Source organism: Lissotriton helveticus, chromosome 6 (assembly GCF_964261635.1).
Source record: "Lissotriton helveticus chromosome 6, aLisHel1.1, whole genome shotgun sequence".
Lineage (NCBI taxonomy): Eukaryota > Metazoa > Chordata > Amphibia > Caudata > Salamandridae > Lissotriton > Lissotriton helveticus.
The window spans coordinates 2,033,963,382-2,033,982,601 of record NC_136067.1 but is presented as its reverse complement, the minus strand read 5'-3'; the positions used below and the strand labels follow the sequence as shown (position 1 = coordinate 2,033,982,601).

The 19,220-nt window shown below is 47.6% G+C and overlaps 1 protein-coding gene across 6 annotated transcripts in view; it reads left to right on the top strand.

The window, feature by feature from the left end:
• Positions 1-19,220, top strand: part of LOC144763959 (uncharacterized) — a 286,851-nt gene that overhangs the window by 47,568 nt on the left and 220,063 nt on the right. For 3 of the 6 annotated variants that reach the window (XM_078650024.1, XM_078650027.1, XM_078650026.1), the window contains exon 3: positions 14,765-14,825. The exons of 2 other annotated variants lie outside the window; for them this stretch is intronic. In XM_078650024.1, the coding sequence (XP_078506150.1) occupies positions 14,775-14,825 (51 nt within the window). In that variant the 5' untranslated portion in view covers positions 14,765-14,774. Of the gene's footprint in view, positions 1-14,764; positions 14,826-14,925; positions 15,048-19,220 lie in introns of all 6 variants that reach the window. One more of the 6 variants, XM_078650025.1, reaches the window with a different exon arrangement.

The following is a 19,220-nucleotide window of genomic DNA, read 5'->3' as shown; positions in this document are numbered from 1 at the left end:
GAATCTGCTCTTGAGTATCCTGAATGTCCGCTCAATGGTGCCTCTAGTTGCCATGTGGGCGCTGTTGTACCGCCGCTCCCCAGCGTTGGCTGGATTCAGGTAGTGTGTCAGTATGAAGTCACGGACCGCATACGCACTGTCACCTGTGGGGTGGGAGGAATATGGTTAAACACTGTCCTGCACATGCTATCCTTAACAAGTGTGGCCTCGGTTGAAATGCATTTACCTAGTAGATATCCCTCACCAAACTCCCCACTTGTGAGTCGACGGTGTATCCCACTGTGACGGAAGATGAAAGCGTTGTGCGTGCTGCCTGGGTATTTAGCAACAATGTCCGTGATGATGTATTTGGCATCACACACCACCTGTATGTTCAGGGAATGGTAGGATTTGCGATTCCTGAACACGTACTCATTCTGGGAGGGGGGATATTACAACATGTGTCCCATCTATGCATCCAATGACGTGGGGAAATTGGGCTATTTGATAGAAGTCCTGCTTGGTCTGGTCTAGTGCCTGTGGGGTACTTGGGAAGTGAATGTGGTGATGCAGCCTCTGTACCAGGGCATCAAGGAACGCGTGGAAAAAGCGCGAAAGTCCACTCTGTGACACCCCTGCTGCTGAGGCAATCACCCCCTGGAAACTACCTGATGCCAAGAGGTGCAGTGAGCACAGGACCTGGATGTGGGTGGGAATGGAGTGTGTCCTGTGTGTGGGGTGTTCAAGAAAGGGTTTGAGTTCCTCAATTAAATCAAGGATGCTCTCTTCATCCTGTCTGTAGTGTGTATAGATGTCCTCCTCAGTCCGCTGCAACATGGTAATGCGCACAAGGAATATCCTCTCCTGGCATCTCCTCCTCTGTGCAGCAACTCTGAGTCGCAGCCTCCTGGCTATCATGTTTAGCCCAGCCATTGTGGAAAAAGTCTGTTGCATTGTGGGACTCCTTAAATAGTTTGCACCTGGTTACCACCTGCTCCTAATTGGTGTTAATTGCGATTCTCTAAATAGCGAATTTCGTGAATTCACTAATTGCGATTTTTTCATACAGTCCATAGCGATTTCTTATTTTGCGATTTCCCGTTTGAGAATTTCGCTAACTGGGAAAATCGCAAAATAAGGAATCGCTAGGGAATTCACAGAATTCTTGGTCTTCCAACATAAGGAATCGCTATTTTAGTGATTTCTCATTTTGCAATGCGATTGTGCATCATACATTGGAAATAGCAAATTTTAAATCGCAAACGCTGTTTTTTGCGATTCGCAGCGTTGGCGACTCAAAATTAGGTTGATACATATGGCCCATAGTGTACCAAAACCAAAGCATCCTTGGGACTATGCCCTTACACACGGATGCTCCATAAATATCAAACAACGTTTTGCTCCACAGCACACAGGGGCACTTGACAGGAGTAGTGGGACTTGGGACCATCACCTTTGTTTTAGCAGTCATATTTCATACATAGCACTCCCTAACATAATTTCAACATTATTATCAACCTCTGGCCACCAAAAATCCTCTCTTACCCTGCGCTTCATGCACGTATGCTCGCATGACTTTAATGAGCTAAGTCCAACACTTAATTACGAAGGCAACGAGACACAACAAGAAGTTCACGTCTGTGTAATATCCCATTTACCACAGACAACTTCTCCAAACCTCTCCAAAAGGGAACTATGCTATCCTGCCTATCCATAGATAATGGCCATTGTCTAGACAAGAACTCAGTGACTTCCTGCATCTCAGCATCATTCTCCACCACGTCCCTCCATTCTGACTCAGATAATGCGCTATTTGCAATGGCAATGGTGTTCAGCGAGCATACAAACTATCGCTTCAATTTTGTGATCATCCACCACCAATTGATCAGCTAAAGGTAATCTAGACAGACAATCCGCAGCAAAATTCCGTATACCTGCTACATGCTGCAATCTATACTGAAATTCTTGCAAATGATATTGCCATTTGGCTATATTAGGAGTCTCTCTACCCCTATAATTGGTCCTGAATATATGCACGATGGCTTATGGTCTGTACGTAAAACAAACTAATTTTCCTAAATGAGCTATCTAAAGTAGTGGACACCCCAACACAAAGCAAGAGCTTCCTAATCAATAGTATAGTAGGTGCACTTCGCACCCTGCAGAGCCCTAGAGGCAAATACCACAATCTCCTCTGTACCATTATTCCTTTTCTGGAATCGCACAGTCGACAAACCATGGTTGCTAGCATCAGTAGTGATGAGGCTCAAATCACCAGTGTCAAAGGACTTAAGAAGACCAGCATAAACAATTTAACGTTTGATAGAGTTGAAACCATAACACAGACACTATCCCAGTTGACATATTTTTCAATAAAGATCGTAAACAGACAGTTTTATTAGCAAAATGACTCACAAATTTAGCATAATACTCGATGAGTCCCAAAAATGATTTCAACTGTTTTTTAGGTCTCGCCTATCCCATTCCGCAAGGAATGGATAGGGGAGAATTTTAGTAGGTAAAATAAGTTGTCAAACCATCGGCGGATTTCGACGAGTGCATGTGCTCATGCACGCTCTTTTTACCATTTGCTCCCGAGCCGCCTGCCTCCCACTTCAAAGGGATCTGCTCCCCCGCCCACTGCTTCACACTTCATGGCCGCCAGGCCATGTCTCGCATTTCTCCTCTCCCCCCCTCCCCACAGCAATGCCAAGAGCTTGTTAGTACATCTAACTGATTGCGACCCTGTTGCTCCCACAACAGTGCATGCCCGCCCCGTCAACCCTCCGATGACGCTGCTTGTTTGTGAACTCATCTCTCCATCCTGCTCTTTCCTCGTCACCCTGTGCCCCTCGCCACCTCCCTGATCGAATCCTTCCCTGTCTCTCCCCCCGTGGGCCCCCTCCTATATTTACACATCTCTTCCAAGATCAGGACCACGGCCCCTCGAGTTTGCCACAATGTGTCATTTTAAGATTAACCCTTCCAGTGCTGCCTTTCTATCTCTCCTCCAAGGCTCAGACAGTCCTCCATTGTCAGTGTATTTCATTTTTAGTACATCTAACTCAGTGCGACCCCGTTGCTCCCACAACAATGCATGCCCGCCCCCGTCAACTCTCCGATGACGCTGCTTGTTTGTGTTATGCTTATTCAGCTTTGGCGCCGCTCTCCACTCTTAACTTAACCTCACTATGCTGGTCTCCACACCATCTCACCCCTTTATGCAAGCTTTTATTTATTTATAAACGGTGCCTGACGCTTTCAATTTTAGTGTACCTTTATTTTTATTAGTGGTGGGCTATTTATATAAACGGGTGGTATGTAGCAATAATAACGGTTTTGCCTTGATTTTTTATTAGCAGAGTCAGCTTTGTATGGCATTAACTGTATAATAAAAAAACGTTCGACTTTCACATCTGTGTGTGACTCTGTATAAACCCTCTGCCTGGAGGTTTAGGATGCTTTCATGTAAATAGCGCGAGCATGGCGCACACTTTCATTTAATTTAAGTTTAGTGGCTTTCGCATCTGTGTGTGACTCTGTATAAACTGGATCCACCCTCTGCCTGGCGGTCAGTACTGCTCTGTCCCCTGGTTCTAAGTGACAAGCAGCCCCCCACCCGCCGTCACTGTGGAGCCGTTACCCAGCCTGGCGCTAAGTGCTAACTTCTAAGCACTTCATGGCCTGCATTGCTCTGCGGAGCTGAGTTGTTTTGGGACCGAGACCCAGTGCCTGGCCGTTGACAGCCCGTGGTCAGGGGCTGGTGCACAGCATTTAGCTCTGAACTGTTCCCCACCCCTGGGTGCTCAGCAGCAAAGGTGTACAGCTCTTCTCTTAAGGCTGAGAGCTGAACGTTACCCCAGTGCATTCTGAGCTCCGCAGTGCTCTGGTGGAGGGCTGGCTCCTAACTCAGCAGCAAAGTGTTACCGGCCCAGTGCTCTGAGGTGCTGAGGCCAACCCGCCCCTCCCTTCTTCCCCTCCCTCCTCGTCTCACACCCCAACGCAAGTATAAACAGTCTGCTTCAACACATGCCCTCCAGCCCTTTTAGGCTGCTACAAACACTGTTTTCCAAATCTTATCTTTCGCACCATCGGGTAGCGCCTTGTTATCCTTTCTTCTGCCCTGCATACCCTAGAACAACCTCTTCTAAGATAACTACCCTCCATTCTGCTACACAGTAGCTCCTTAGATGCTCTGTCCACTCTCCTCTCTCACTACCGTCGGTCTTTATTCCAGTCCTTTCTCTCCATCCACTGTAGCACATATGTTTTGTACCATCTCTCTCCACAGACGCCCTCTCCTCATCCCAGTTACTTGCAATCACAGTTTGGACATGGGTCGGGTTACAGCACCCCCCCCCCCCCAATCTGGTTACAAGACCGGTTTCTTTTCATTTTTGGGAAAAAAACCACTTTGTTTATTCTGTACAAATGGCAGTGCGCTGTGTTTGATCTGTTGGCTGGCAGGCCCGAGAAATGTGCTGAGTTGCTGTAAATAGAACATCTTTATGTTTGTATTTTCTGTAGCATAAATATTCAAATCAGAGCACCCCTCGTACAAATTTGGAGGCTTACAGCCTCATAAAGGCATGATGATAGTAGCGGAGCAATGACACTGCCTCTCCCTTTCTTTGGCACTCCAGCCCTGTCCCCTGACGCCCCCTCTTCACATATCCATGTCATCCTGGATTGTGTGGAAAAGTACGTCAGTCATGACGTGCAGGCAGGAACTTTCAACAACCATGTGTTGCTATCTTTTCTCTCTTGCAAATATTTCTATCACTCATATACACCATACCTTCACCTTGTGATTTTTTAACAGCACACACTTCACTCTAGTACACCACACACCTCGCTCTCCATCATATGCAATCATGCGCAGTTACAGAAGCGGAGGAAAGCTTACACTGCTGCTGCCGGTGATGTATAAGTGCGTACACTTGTTAACCACTTGCGTTCTCATTTTGATGGTCTTTCATGGTACCAATTTGTGTATTTCACTATTTGTTCACATTCTGCATGCTTTTCTTTGTTCAGTGTTTTTTATTTCCAGTGGGTAGCTACCAAAGAGTGTTTATCTATCTATCTTCCTATCTATCTATCTATCTATCTATCTATCTATCTATCTATCTATCTATCTATCTATCTATCTATCTATCTATCTATCTATCTATCTATCTATCTATCCATTGCCCTCACTCTATCTATCTCCCTCACTCTATCTATCTATCGCCCTCCCTCTATCTATCTATTTATTTATTTATTTATTTATTTCTGACATTTATTGAGCGCGAACGAATACCCGTAGGCGTCTCGGCGCTAGACTATTCAGCTATCTTTCCCCAAGATATTGATAACTTCGGAAGATTGTTGGGCAATGTCACTGGTTCAACAGCTAGGTTTTTAATCTCTTCCGAAACTGCAGAAGTGAGGGGCTGGTTCTGATATGTTGTGGCAGGGTATTCCATAACTTAGGAGCCGCAACTGAGAAGCGGCGGTCACCCCAGGAGACTGTTTTGGAACGCGGAACCACTAACTGGTTGAGGGTTATGGATCGAAGCTGTCTGGCCGGTTTATCGGGTATAAGCTGGTCCTTGAGGGGGCGTGGTCCTTGATCGTGGAGTGCCTTGTAGACTATGCAGAGTGATTTAAACTTGATCTTGTTTTGGATCGTCAACCAGTGGTATGTCCTTATAGTATCGGAAATGGGTGCAAACTTGGGAGTTCTGGACAGCAGACGTGCTGCTGCATTCTGTATTGTCTGAAGCTTTTTAGTTACCCTGGCTTGAGCATTTAGAAAAAGTGCATTGCAGTAGTCTAAGGATGATAGAACTAAGGAACTGACCAGTGTTTTAGCAGCTGCATCAAGTAGAAAAGGGATGATTTTCCTTATCATTCTAAGTTTATGATGGGCTGTGGCCGCTACTTTGTTCGCATGTGCCATGAAGTTGAGATGATCATCAAAGGTTACTCCCAAATTCCTGACCTTAGGGGTCGGGCTAGGAGGGGTGCCGAAGGCTGGTGGCCACCAGGATGCAGACCAAATCGGGAAGAGGGGTCCAAAAATGACCACCTCCGTTTTATCGGAGTTGAGCTTCAGGCACTTACCTGCCATCCACTCTCCAATAGCCATCATTCCATTTTGGAAGCGCTCTGCCACCTCCAGCCCGTCACCTTTATTGGCCAACACCAGTTGCATGTCATCAGCATAGGAGGTTAGGCTCATCCCATATGCTTTGATCACACAAGCAAGGTCCGACACATAGATGTTAAATAGTGTCGGACTAAGGGATGAGCCTTGAGGAACCCCACACGGTAGTGACAGCTTGGCCGATTGGTATGGCCCCAGTGTGACCGTCTGCGTTCTATCGGCCAGGAAGGAGGAGAGCAAGTCTCTCGCAGTGTGATGAATGCCCATCCTTCCGACACGGTCCACCAAGATCTTGTGGTTGACCGTGTCGAAAGCTGCCGAGAGATCTAGCAGTACAAGTACTGCTGTCCCTCCCTGGTCACGGATAGTTCTGATGTCGTCTGCTGCTTTGATAAGGGCGGTTTCCGTACCATGATACTTGCGGAAACCAAACTGTGTGTCATCCAGTAGATAGTGTTTCTCTATATACTCTGATAGCTGCTGGTTCATGGCTTTTTCCGCCACTTTGGCTAGGAAAGGGAGGCTTGCTATGGGCCTATAGTTCTTTAGTTCTTCCTTATCTAAACTGGGTTTCTTCAGCAGAGGTTTCACCAGTGTGTTTTTAAGGAATCTGGATATGTCCCTGAACTCAGTATTGTGTTGCAAACATGAGTGATGACCGGGACAGTAGTGTCCATCACTATATAAAGTACTGAGGAAGGGCAAGGGTCCAATTTGAATTTAAAAACACTTATAAAGCGCACTTTTACCATGCGGTTTCATGGCGCTAGGACTGTTGAACACCAGATAGCAGCAAGAGGGGACTAGGCGGGGAAGGCTTGCAGGAAAAGATGAGTTTTTAAGGTTTTGCGGAAATCATGATAGAGTGGAATGGAGTGGACGTTGGGGGGAAGAGAGTTCAAAAAAATGGGACCAAGAACCGCAAACTTCGCCCCCCCATCCTCGTCTTCCTGAAACGTGGGACAGAGAGGAGAGATTGAGAGGAGGAACGAAGCTCTCTGGCAGGTGTGTAACTGGAGATTGCCGGATTTATGAAGGCTGGAGCGGTACCAGCTCGGGCCTGGAACGCAGTACAACACAGTTTAAAAAGGGCCCTCTCCCTGATGGGGAGCCAGTGCAAGTTTTTAAGTGCAGCTGTGGCATGATGGAACTTGGGGAGGCCGAATATAAGGCGTGCCGCTTGGTTCTGTACCAGCTGAAGGCGACGGAGGGCATAAGCTGGGACGCCGTTGTACAGGATATTACCGTAATCCAGCCGGGACAGGACCATAGCCATCATAATGAGTTTGAGAGCAGACACAGAGAAATATCTAGAGATTTTCCTGATGGTGCGGAGGGTGTAGAAGCATGAGGACACCACCATACTAATTTGGGAGTGCAAAGTTAAATTTTGATTTAGCGTGATTCCAAGTGTCTTGACAGAAAAAGAAGGTGAAGGGGGGGAGCCAAGTGCAGGGGGCCAAAACGAAGGGGACCAGGGACTGGATGCCCCACCCGTCAAAACCAGCTCAGTTTTATCTGGGTTGAGTTTGAGGTGGTTAAAGTTCATCCAGTCCCTGATGAAAATCATAATTGATTGGAAATTGAAGATGGATTCAGAGGAGTGCGAAAGGTTAAAGATCAATTGAAGGTCATCCGCATAGTTAAAGACGGTGACCTCCAGCTATTGGAGAGCAGAGATAAGCGGGAGGATATAAAGGTTGAATAAAAGAGGGGACAGGGAAGAACCCTGGGGAACACCACAATGCACCTTAAGTGGAGAAGAGGAAAACCCATCTAGACGGACGGCCTGGGTGCGGTCCCCCAGGAAGGAGGTGAGCCACGCCAGGGGGGCCCCCCTAATGCCCGCCGCCCTGACACGGGTGAGAAGGATGGAATGGTCAACCGTGTCAAAAGCAGCGGACAAATCAAGGAGGACCAAAGCCTGAGGTTGGCCCACATCCATTCCTTCCCTTAGACTGTCCAGGACCGAAATCACAACCTTCTCGGTGGAGTGGCGGGGGCGGAATCCGGCCTGGCGGGGGGCCAGGTAGCCGCTGTCCTCCATAAATGAACTGAGGGCAGCGGCGACGTGGCACTCCAAGATTTTTCCCAGGTAAGGGAGAAGGGAAATGGGGCGGTAATTTGTTAGGGAAGCGGGGTCGCACCGGGTTTTTTTTAGGAGAGGAATAATTATTGCTGATTTGTGGAGCTCTGGAACTACACCAATCTCCAACGAGTCATTCAAGAATGTCAGAGGAGGAGCGGGGCAGGCCTGAAAGATTTCTCTCAGGATGGGCGCTGGGCATATATCTGAGGGGGAGCCAGATTTAACTTTCGCCGTCAGGGAGGACAGCGTCTCTCCAGTCAACAGAGGGATACAATCAAGGTGAAACCTATTGGGAGGGGGATCGGGGGCCGGAGGGAATGGGGGAGGTAGGGGAATGTTGGCTTTAATGACTCTGATTTTCTCCACAAAAAAGTTATTCAGGGAGTCACAGAGAACTTGAGAGGGCACTGGTTTTAGAGTAGTTCTGTCGGACATAGCCAGCTCCTGTACCGTGGAAAAAATTTCCCTGGACTGGTTTCCTGCTGAGAGGATTTTGTCGGAGAAATAGTCAGTCTTGGCTGAAAGAATTGCCCTTTTGTATGCGTTGAGCAATAGTGAATACTGGGTTTTTAGTATGGGACAGTACGAGCGCCTCCATGCACGTTCAGCCTGGCGAGCAGCAAGCTTCTTAGCCTTAAGTTCGTCAGAGAACCATTTATTTACACTGTGGGCGCGTTTCACAGCAACACGTTTCAGGGGAGCAACCAGATTACAGGACCTGGATAGCCATTCGTTAATAGTGACAACCTGCGATGCTGGGGAAAGTTTCTCCAGGGACGGGGCGGAATTGTGAAGGGTGGAACAGAAGGCAGGGATATCTGCCTTGTTCCAATTGCGGGCCCAGATGTTCCTGGGGAGGGCTGGACGTTTGAGTTGAAGCAGGTTTAAAGTGAACGATATTAGAAAATGATCGGACCATAAACAAGGAGCAATAATGGGGGGGGAAACTGAAGTATTCAGAGACCATATTTGATCAAGGGTGTGGCCCTTACAGTGTGTGGGGGTGGATACATGAGGAGTGAAGTTAAGACTGAGAAGGGAGTCAGTGAAATTCCTAGACGCTGTGTCTTCTGCAGGGGCAGAGGGCCAAAAATTGAAGTCACCAAGGACTAAAACAGAAGAGTTATTAACTATCAATGTGGCTAGTAGCTCTTCAAACTCAACTAAAAAGTGAGGGGCAGGACCGGGAGGGCGATAGACAAGCACACAAGTCACAGGGGTTTGAAAAGATGCTGAGCGCATTACCAAGCATTCGGTTCCTTTAATGGCCGGGCAGGAGAGGGTTTGGAAGTGAAAGTCCGACCGGACGATCAAAGCAACTCCTCCGCCTGCCCTGCCCGGCGGCCGGTCCGCCCGCAGTGCGTAGTAAGTGGACGGGAGTAGTGCGAGAATATTAGGAAGGGAATCGGGGCAGAACCAGGTTTCTGTCAAGAATAGCAAATCGGGCTTCTGGCTATCCAAAAGGTCATAAAGTTCCAATTGGTGTTTCACCGCTGATCTGGTGTTTAGGAGACACGCCGAAATGGTGTCTCCTGGGCTGGAAGTCTGGGCAGGTTCCAGCGAGCGGTGAGGCGGGGACACAGTGGGAGGGCAGGTAGGGGCCATGGAGGGAGTCAACTTGGGTCGAGCTTTGTCAAGATTGCGAATGGTGGACACTGAGGTGGCACTAAGAGAGCCGAAGCTTTGATGGGCATAAAGCAGACGGGCTTGCCTTTGGCCGATCCTGTTTTAATAGACGCGACAATGATCTTTGTTTGATCGGTAGTAAGAGCCTTAAAACTAGTCAAGGTGTTTCCTGAAGGCATGTGGGAGGGAGGGGCTCTGGTGATATTAGTTTTTGAAGTAAAAGCTTGGTATATGTCGTTTACCTTGGAGAAAAAGAACTCGGACAATGCGTCGCAGAGTGATTAAGATCTGGAGCATTACCAGATAAGGTTTTAGTGATGTCATATAGTTGCCTACTGGAGTTTTTAGCTTTTTCGATTTGCTCCGAAAAAATTTTTTTTTGGGCTACAATAATCATTGTTTTGTAGGTGGCCAGTGATTCTTTATATTTGATCTTACTTTCGGTGTCATAAGTTCTACGCCAGTGCCTTTCCCTATTCCTACTTAATTGTTTTTGGGTTCTTAATTCCTCTGTATACCACGGAGCGGTCGGTGTGCTTCTATTCCTGGAATGGAGTTTAGTAGGTACTAGGTGATTCGTGGCATCGCCTAGCCATTCCTGGAATTGACGAGTTGCGTTGTTGGGTTCATTGGATAAGTCTGGGCAAGTCCTGTCCAGAAGTTTTTTTAATTCAGTATGGTTTATATTCTTCCATACTTTGAAGGAGCCTGGCTTAGAAGATGTGACCTTCTTCCTCAATGATTCCTTGATTGTCAGGCCGCTAAATATAGCAAAGTGATCCGTCCATGGCATGGGTAGAATATTTAATATGCGCAGGCCCTCTACATTAGAAAAAATGCCGTCCAACGTATGTCCTGCCTGGTGGGTGGGAGAGGTAACCAGTTGTCTAAGGCCCATTATTTCTAGGTCTGATGTGAGGGCGGCGGTGTCCCTATCGTTGTCTTGTTCTAGGTAGAAATTGATGTCACCCATAACTGTCATAGACTCTTCGGTGGCGACCGATTCCATTATCGTACTTAAGTTGGTCAGAAAGCCTGCTCTTGTCCCAGGGGGACGGTATAGGAGAACTCCCTTAAAGTTAAAAAGGGCTGTGAACTTTATGTTAAAGTGCATGGCTTCACATGACGTGACGGGAATGGATGATGTTCGGACCTCGAACCGTTCTCTTGCTATAATGGCCAGACCCCCTCCCTTTTTTCTAACCCTGTCCTGTCGGTAGGCTATGTAGCCGGGAGGGACTGCAATTACTAGGTATGGGGCTGATGCATCATCAGTCCATGTTTCTGTGATATAGAGGGCATCTAAGTTGTTATCAGTGATAAGGTCCGCTATTTCTTGGCTGTGTTTGCCCATTGACCGCGCATTGATGAGGGCCATAAGAATGACCACCTCGTTGACGTTGCTTTGCAATTTAGAGGGAGTCTTCAAGTTGTTAATAGATATCGTACTATAACAGTGGGGGCATATCAAGTTGGCAACCATAGGTTTTTGTAATAGGTCATGTTTTGTGCAGCGGGAAGAAGGGGCTGGTCGGAGCTCCATCAGGGCCATGCGAGAGTAGGCTAACTTGTGAAATGAGGGAGCCCGAGCAGGGTTCTTGGCCCTGGGCCCGGTCCAGGCGCGGACGGGCGCAGACGGGCGCAGACGGGCTTGCCTTCGGCGCGCCATCGGCGCGCCCGCTGCGCCCGCCCGCTGCGCGGACGGGCCGGTCTGGTATTTTTATACATGATCGGAGAGGGGTGTGGAGGAGGGTGGGAGGCGTCCAACAACTGGACCGCAGCCCTTTCCTCCCTGCAAGATGGCGGCGTAAGAGTAGCGAGTCACGGTGTGGGCAGCGCCTGAATCGGCTGCGCCGTGTCAACAAGAGGTATTATCCGCTTCGGTGCGACACTATTCTCACACTGAAGTGCCGGTTAAAAATGAACAATTATAATATGTACAGAATTTAAAAACACAACTTCATTGGCTACAAATCGTGCAAATTAGCAAAGTCAATTTACGCTGCAGAGTGCCCCCGGCTTCCGCCTCAGGGGAAAAAATAAGCAGAATGTCCCTAGGATAGTGAGAGAGCCCCTTAAGTATCCCGGGAGGGCGGGAGGCGTCCAACAACTGGACCGCAGCCCTTTCCTCCCTGCAAGATGGCGGCGTAAGAGTAGCGAGTCACGGTGTGGGCAGCGCCTGAATCGGCTGCGCCGTGTCAGCAAGAGGTATTATCCGCTTCGGTGCGACGCTATTCTCACACTGAAGTGCCGGTTAAAAATGAACAATTATAATATGTACAGAATTTAAAAACACAACTTCATTGGCTACAAATCGTGCAGATTAGCAAAGTCAATTTACGCTGCAGAGTGCCCCCGGCTTCCGCCTCAGGGGAAAAAATAAGCAGAATGTGCCTCTATGAATCTATTGCCCTCACTCTATCTATCTATCTGTTGCCCTCTATCTATCTATCTATCTATCTATCTATCTATCTATCTATCTATCTATCTATCTATCTATCTATCTATCTCCTTCACTCTAACTATCTATCGCCCTCACTCTATCTATTGCCCTCACTCTATCTATCTATCGCCCTCACTATCTATCTATCGCCCTTACTCTATCTATCGCCCTCACTCTATCACCCTCACTCTATCTATCTATTGCCCTCACTCTATCTATCTATCGCCCTCACTCTATCTATCTATCGCCCCCACTATCTATCTATCGCCCACACTCTGTCTATCGCCCTCACTCTATCATCGCACTCACTCTATCTATCTATCGCCCTCACTCTATCTATCTATCGCCTTCACTCTATCTATCTACCTATCGCCCTCACTCTATCTACCTATCGCCCTCACTCTACCTATCTATCGCCCTCACTCTATCTATCTATCGCCCTAACTCTATCTATCGCCCTCACTCTTATCTATCTGTCACCCTCACTCTTATCTATCTGTCACCCTCACTCTATCTATCTATTGCCCTCACTCTATCTATCGCTCTATCTATCGCCCTCACTCTTTCTATCTCTCACTCTATCTATCTATCGCCCTCACTCTATCTATCTATCGATTGCCCTCACTCTACCTATCTATCTATCTATCTATCTATCTATCTATCTATCTATCTATCTATCTATCTATCTATCTATCTATCTATCGCGCTCACTCTAACTATCTATCGCCCTCACTCTATCTATCGCCCTCACTGTATCTATAGCCCTCACTGAATCTATCGCCCTCACTCTATCTATCGCACTCACTCTGTCTATCTATCGCATCACTACAGCATCACTCAGCACCACCACAACATCACTCAGGGGCACCACAACATCACTATGCGCTACCACAGCATCACTGAACGCCACAGCATCACTCGTCGCCACCACAACATCTGGTTCAAATATTTTCTCTCAATGTTTCAAGCTTTATTAAAAATGTCACAAAAAGATGTTAATATTTCACTTCTGTTCTTGGATTTTCGTCACAATAAAATACACTGAACATAATCTTCACAAAAGTTATTTACAAAAGCTTAAGCTATTGCCATTATAAATTACAATAACTTTTATTTAAGTATTAATGATTTTAAAAAATTAAAAGCGATTGTTATTTGTAATATCAATACATCTAAGTCACGTAAATACAACACATATTGCATTACAAATGCTATAGGTGTCACATTTGCGAAAGGGATAACTATAGGCATTGTAAATGACAAAGCTATTAATTTTGCTATTTTCAAAACCAACACTTAAATAAAAAATGTGTCATTTACAATACTAATAGCTCAAACTTTCCTAAAGCGAGACCTATTGCATTGCAAATGCTTGTTATCTTTAGGTACAGGTGCATCTTCGATTGCTTTAAGAATCTTAATCTTGTGTTCTATTCCTTTAGTAGATATATGATGATCCAAATAATCCACACCTGACTGATTGAATTTACATTTTTCCTTCCTGAGCGTCAACCCACACTTCTTGATGGCATTCAGTACATTCTTAACCCACATATCATGTTCGATCTGATACCTCCCAAATATGTGAATGTCGTCCTGAAAGTAAAACACACCAGTTAGTCCCTTGAACAAGTTACCAATCAATCGTTGAAACGCGGCTGAATCAGAAACCAGACAATATGGCATATGCACATAACAAAACACACCCTCAGGGGTTACCAAAGATGTTAGTTGTCTAGAATCCTTGCTTAATTCCATCTAATAGCAGGCTGCTGACATGCCCAGTTGTCAGACTCTTAAGTACTTTTATATTTGTACACAGGAACAGAGATGCTAGCTCCCAAATCCCACCAAACAGCAACCGGGAGCTTGAACCCACAAGTCTCCCAGTATGCTACTTCAGCGGGAAGGGGGAAGTGGATAAAATAATAAAAGAGAGAAGAGAGAGAGTTCTGGTGGTTCTTCTCGCAGCCCGTCCAGCAGACTTCAGTTTGAAGAATACCTGCAAGAATTTTACAATACTTTAATAACTCTCCTGTAACCCACCCGTGTACTCTAACACTCTAATCTATTCTTTTGCTTTCCTACCATTGCTATTCCAGAACTCTGTTGCTCTTCTATTTTCTACGTTCTTCACAAGATGTAAGTGCTTACAGGCTTTGGCAGTTATTCTTCCTGTAAAAACACAAACTCACTTAATATTGTGTGCCTTCTCTATCCCTGTCCTTTCCCTATTTATTAGCTTCCTCTACTTACTTTGTTTTCTCTTTGTGTGATCTAACTCTGTGATGCCTGTTAGTTTTCTTCTTTTATTCTTGTGAGATTTGTTCTGTGCTAGAATGAGATTTATAATATGATTAGTCTTACTCTCCTTTTAATTATCTCCTGTACTAACATATGGGTCTTATCAAACTCACTTAATTCGTTTTGCTTAGTTGTCTTATACTGGGGTCTAACTCGAACTTCTTTTGTTAAGTCTTTTGTAGATGGAGCTCTCAGGAGATGACATTCGGTATTCAAAGACTACTATATATCAGGTAAGGCTTTATCTACTCAATTACATTATTTCACTGTGACTTGGGCTAGTAACCCAGTGGAACACTTAGCTTTGTCGTCTTCTTTTCTTTCACTTCTCAGCTCCGTTCCTGAAATTTGCCGGGCTCCGCTGTTTCCAGCCGAAAACTACCTCGGAGCAATTCTACTCTTCGCCACTAGAGGTCTCAAGAATGCCGACTGAACGGCACGGTTCTTTTGGGAAGGTTAGGGAAAGCGAGTGCGGGATACAAAAAGGGGGACAGGGGGAGGGAAATAATAGCGGAATATGGTAAAACTTATTACTGGGAACCTATACTAAGGGCCTTCCTGAAGGGTAAGGCTAACTCGGGTCTCTCAGAATTCCGAACACGAAAAACGTTCCACCTCAGGCAGGGAATCAGGTGAAGTGCGCAGTTCTCCGCACTCGCGCGCTTCACCAGCATTCTATGATTACTGCGGTGAAAGACTAGACCGCTGACTCCGCAATGCGTCAGTGGCCATCCTTAGGTTCCATTGGCGAACTAGTTCAGTCCATAGTTTTCCCTGAAAATGATCTTGTTTACTGTTTCCGCCAGACCGTGCTAACACACCGATCTGGAAACTTGTAGTTCTGACACCAGTGATGTGAAAATCTCTGCCCCTCTGATAGTAATTAGTATCTCATTTATATTAGGAAGAGGTTGACAGTCTACCCAGATGATCAAATCATGTAAATTCACACACAATCTTATGGACTTGTCAGCTTTGTATACCCATACTATTTGGGATAACCATTCTGAACCCTCAGTGGCTTCTATCGTCGCTTGGGCACACAACTTATATCCAGCTCAGACTTCAAATCCTTCTTCAACATCAGGGGCACCGTGCGTACTTTGTGTACCATAGGGCAATCATTCTTCTTCAAAACTATGCTATGTTGAAAACCTTTTAACTTTCCAAAGTTATCAGTAAATACTTCATTTAAAAAAAATATATATATCCTTTATTGAGTGCACAGGATAAAGAAAACATGAATTGTACAGCATTCCGTATCGTGAAACTCAGAAGTTGTACACATGGATCACGGAGCAAAGAATATACTACACTGTTACATCACAATGAAATACATTGGTGGAATTATAGCTCAATCATGCCATCCTCGTTATCACGTTGTAAAGGAGAGTTGAAGATAGTAAGAACGGGGAGGTATGGGGTTATCAAACTTGGAAGTGCATGGCGTGTGGTGTGATGGACTCCCGATCATGCAGTGGGGGGGGACTGGGGGTGGTGTCGCGGTCGGTTCGTGCTCGCCCCATTAGTACAGGGAGGGCGATGCGGTATCAGCGGTGGGTGTATTTTGCGAGGGGGTCGGGGGGGGGGGGTCTGTGGGGCAGCGCTCATCCCGACTATCCGATGGGAGTGCTGGCAATGGGGCCATTATCAGCAGTGCCTGGTGTTGTGCGCCTGTCTCCGTGTTCGCCGCGTAGGGAGGTGTGTCCTGTAGGTTCTTCTAGTGTCTGGTATTCTCTGTGTAAGGAGTGTAGTATACCGTCCCAAAGCGCCGCAATGGGGAATTTGCGCAGCCCTGCTGTCTCCTCATTGTGAAGGGAGATGCTTTCCGCTTTTGCCCAATTGTCCAGGGAGTTGTGCCAGTGTTCTGTCCTGGGTGGTTCTGCGCGTTTCCAGTGTTTAGTGATTAGTCTCTTGGCCGTTATAAGACCAAGATCCCAGAAGCGGGAGGGCACTCTGTTGTGTTTGGTTCTGTGGTAGAGGCCCAATAGACATGCCTCCCACGTGTGAGGGATCGGCATCGCCGTGCTCCGCTCCAATATCGGTAACACTGACCGCCAGTACGTTTGGATCTGCGGACACTGCCACAGCACGTGTAAGAGATCCGCTCCTGCCATCTCGCATCTCGGGCACCCCGCCGCTGCTCCTGGAAAGTATAGATTTATCCTGTCTGGGGAGAGGTATGCTGTGTGTAATATGTAGAACTGGATCTGTTTAAAGCGTGCGTTGCGGGGGATGTTCTTGGGGCTTGCCAATATCACCGCCCACTCCTTGTCTGTCCAGGCCTTCCCTCTGTCCACCGCCCACCTATCCCGCAGTGGTTGTAAGGTGCATTGTGTGTGTGAGAGCAGCGCTTGGGTTAGCCAGTGCACCACGTGTGTGCCATTCCCCATGACGTGCATACACTGTAACAGTTGGTGTATGGGAGGTTCTTCAGTAATGTTTCCCCATTTCTGTGTGAACGCTCTGATTATGGAAGCGTGTTGTAAGAACTGCCCCGCCGGTAACCCCGTGTCGGCGGCAAGCGTCTCAAAGGGGAGCAGGGCGCCGTCAGTGTATAGGTCTGCCATGGTTTCTATACCCGAGCGTGTCCATTGCTCAAGGGCCGTTTCTGTAACCACGGTCGTGGCCTTGGGGGTGCCTAGAAGTGGGAGCGCCGGGCGTACGGTGTGGTGGTTCTGGTAAGTCGTAGGCATCGAGTGTAGCATTTTGCAGCCACTTCTACATGTAGTTGGGTGTGTTTCCTAGCGCGTGTCAGCGGGTGGAATAATGAGTGTATCTGTAGCGAGGATAGTGTGTCCACAGCTGTGGCTGTGTCCTCATGATTTCTACCTGAAAGCCAAGCCACTACCCATTGCAGTTGCGCCGCCAGATAATAGAGTTCCAGGTCCACCACTAGGCCTCCATCGCTAACTGGAATGTACAATTTCGTCAGTGCTACTCTGGGCCTTCCCGTGTTCCAAATCAAGTCTCTAAACATGGTTTCTAATTCTCTGAAGATGCGGGCCGGGACGTATAGTGGAATGTTCGCAAAGTAGTATAAGAGTCTGGGCAGGACGATCATTTTCGTTAAAGTCACCCTGCTCGGCACATTGATGGGGAGAGTCTTCCAAAAGGCGATCTGTGACCTGATGGATGTTATGGCTCGTGTCAAATTTCCATCTAAGATGTCTAGGGGAGTTCTATAAATGTGAATTCCCAGATATTTGAACGTGGTTTGGTGCCACGGCAACCTCTCGCCATTGATCCTGAGCTCAGGGTCTGGGGTGTCGGGAGCAAATGGGTACGCCCCCGACTTGGCCCAGTTGACTTTTAGGCCCGACATGATCTCGAACACTCGGAAGATGTCCGATAGTTCCGGTGGCAGGTGTTCGAGGTCTCTGATGTACAGAAGTAAGTCGTCAGCGTACAGCGATATTATGTGTGTGCCATCCGCCAGTGGAATGCCCCATTGTGTGCCACTGCTACTCAGTCACTCGGCTAGAGGCTCCATCGCTAGTGAGAAGAGTAGTGGGGACAGCGGGCAGCCTTGCCTGGTGCCCCTCCTGACTCTAATGGCCTCGGATAGCAGTCTGCCCGTGCGTACTCTCACCTCGGGCCTCCTGTACAGTAATCCTACCAGCTCAATGTAGTCGTCGCCCAGGTCGAATTTGCGCAGGACCGCCAGTAGATAGAGCCATTCCACGGAGTCGAGCGCTTTTTCAAGGTCTAAGATTAAGCAGCCCAATCTCGGCCAGTTCTGGATCGCGTACTCCTGCACTCGGAACAGCCGCCTTATGTTTTGGGAGGTGCACCTCGTAGGATCAAAGCCGTTCTGGTCTTTGTGTACTAAGGCAGGCACCAGGGCCGCCAGTCTTCGGGCTAGGGTCGACGCCAGGATTTTGTAATCTGTATTCAACAGTGCCAGAGGCCTGTATGAGCCGAGGAGCGTGCCGTCCCTGCCCGGTTTGAGGAGAGATACCAATGTGGCTTCATTCATGGACTTGGGTAAGCATGAGTCCTCCAGTGCCGCCGAGTATGTTCTGAGGAGTTCGGGGATCAGGATGTCCGAGTAGGCCTTGTAGTATTCAGCTGGCAGCCCGTATGAGCCTGGGGCTTTGCCATTGGAGAGAGCGAAGATGGCGTCACGTAGCTCATCGGGCGTTAACGGCGACCCAAGATCATCTCGTTGATCATCGGTCGGGATGGGGAGCGTCACCTCGTCTAGGTACGCCATGATATCTGGCAGTGGATTGTGCAGTTGCGACCGATATAACGCGTCATAATGTGTCACAAAAGCGGCATGTATGTCCGCCTGTGTATACACCACTGTGTCGTTGGTCGGGCGTATCGCCGTTACTGGGGAGGTTCGGTCTTCACGCTGTATCAGCCAGGCTAATAGTTTGCCTGGTTTGTCGCTATAGCGGTGTGTGCGGGCCGAGTGAGCAGCAAAGTTGACATGTTTTAGTCTGCCCACTAATCTGTCATGATCCGCCCTCGCTTCCAATAGTCTAGTGTTGGCGCCCTCGGTTGCCTCCCGTTCTGCTTGTAGCAGGTCTGTTTCCAGACGTTTTAGGTTTGCCTCTATCTGTCGTCTGGAATGAGCCTGTGTGCCCAGACACTGCCCCCTGAGGACCACTTTGAATGCA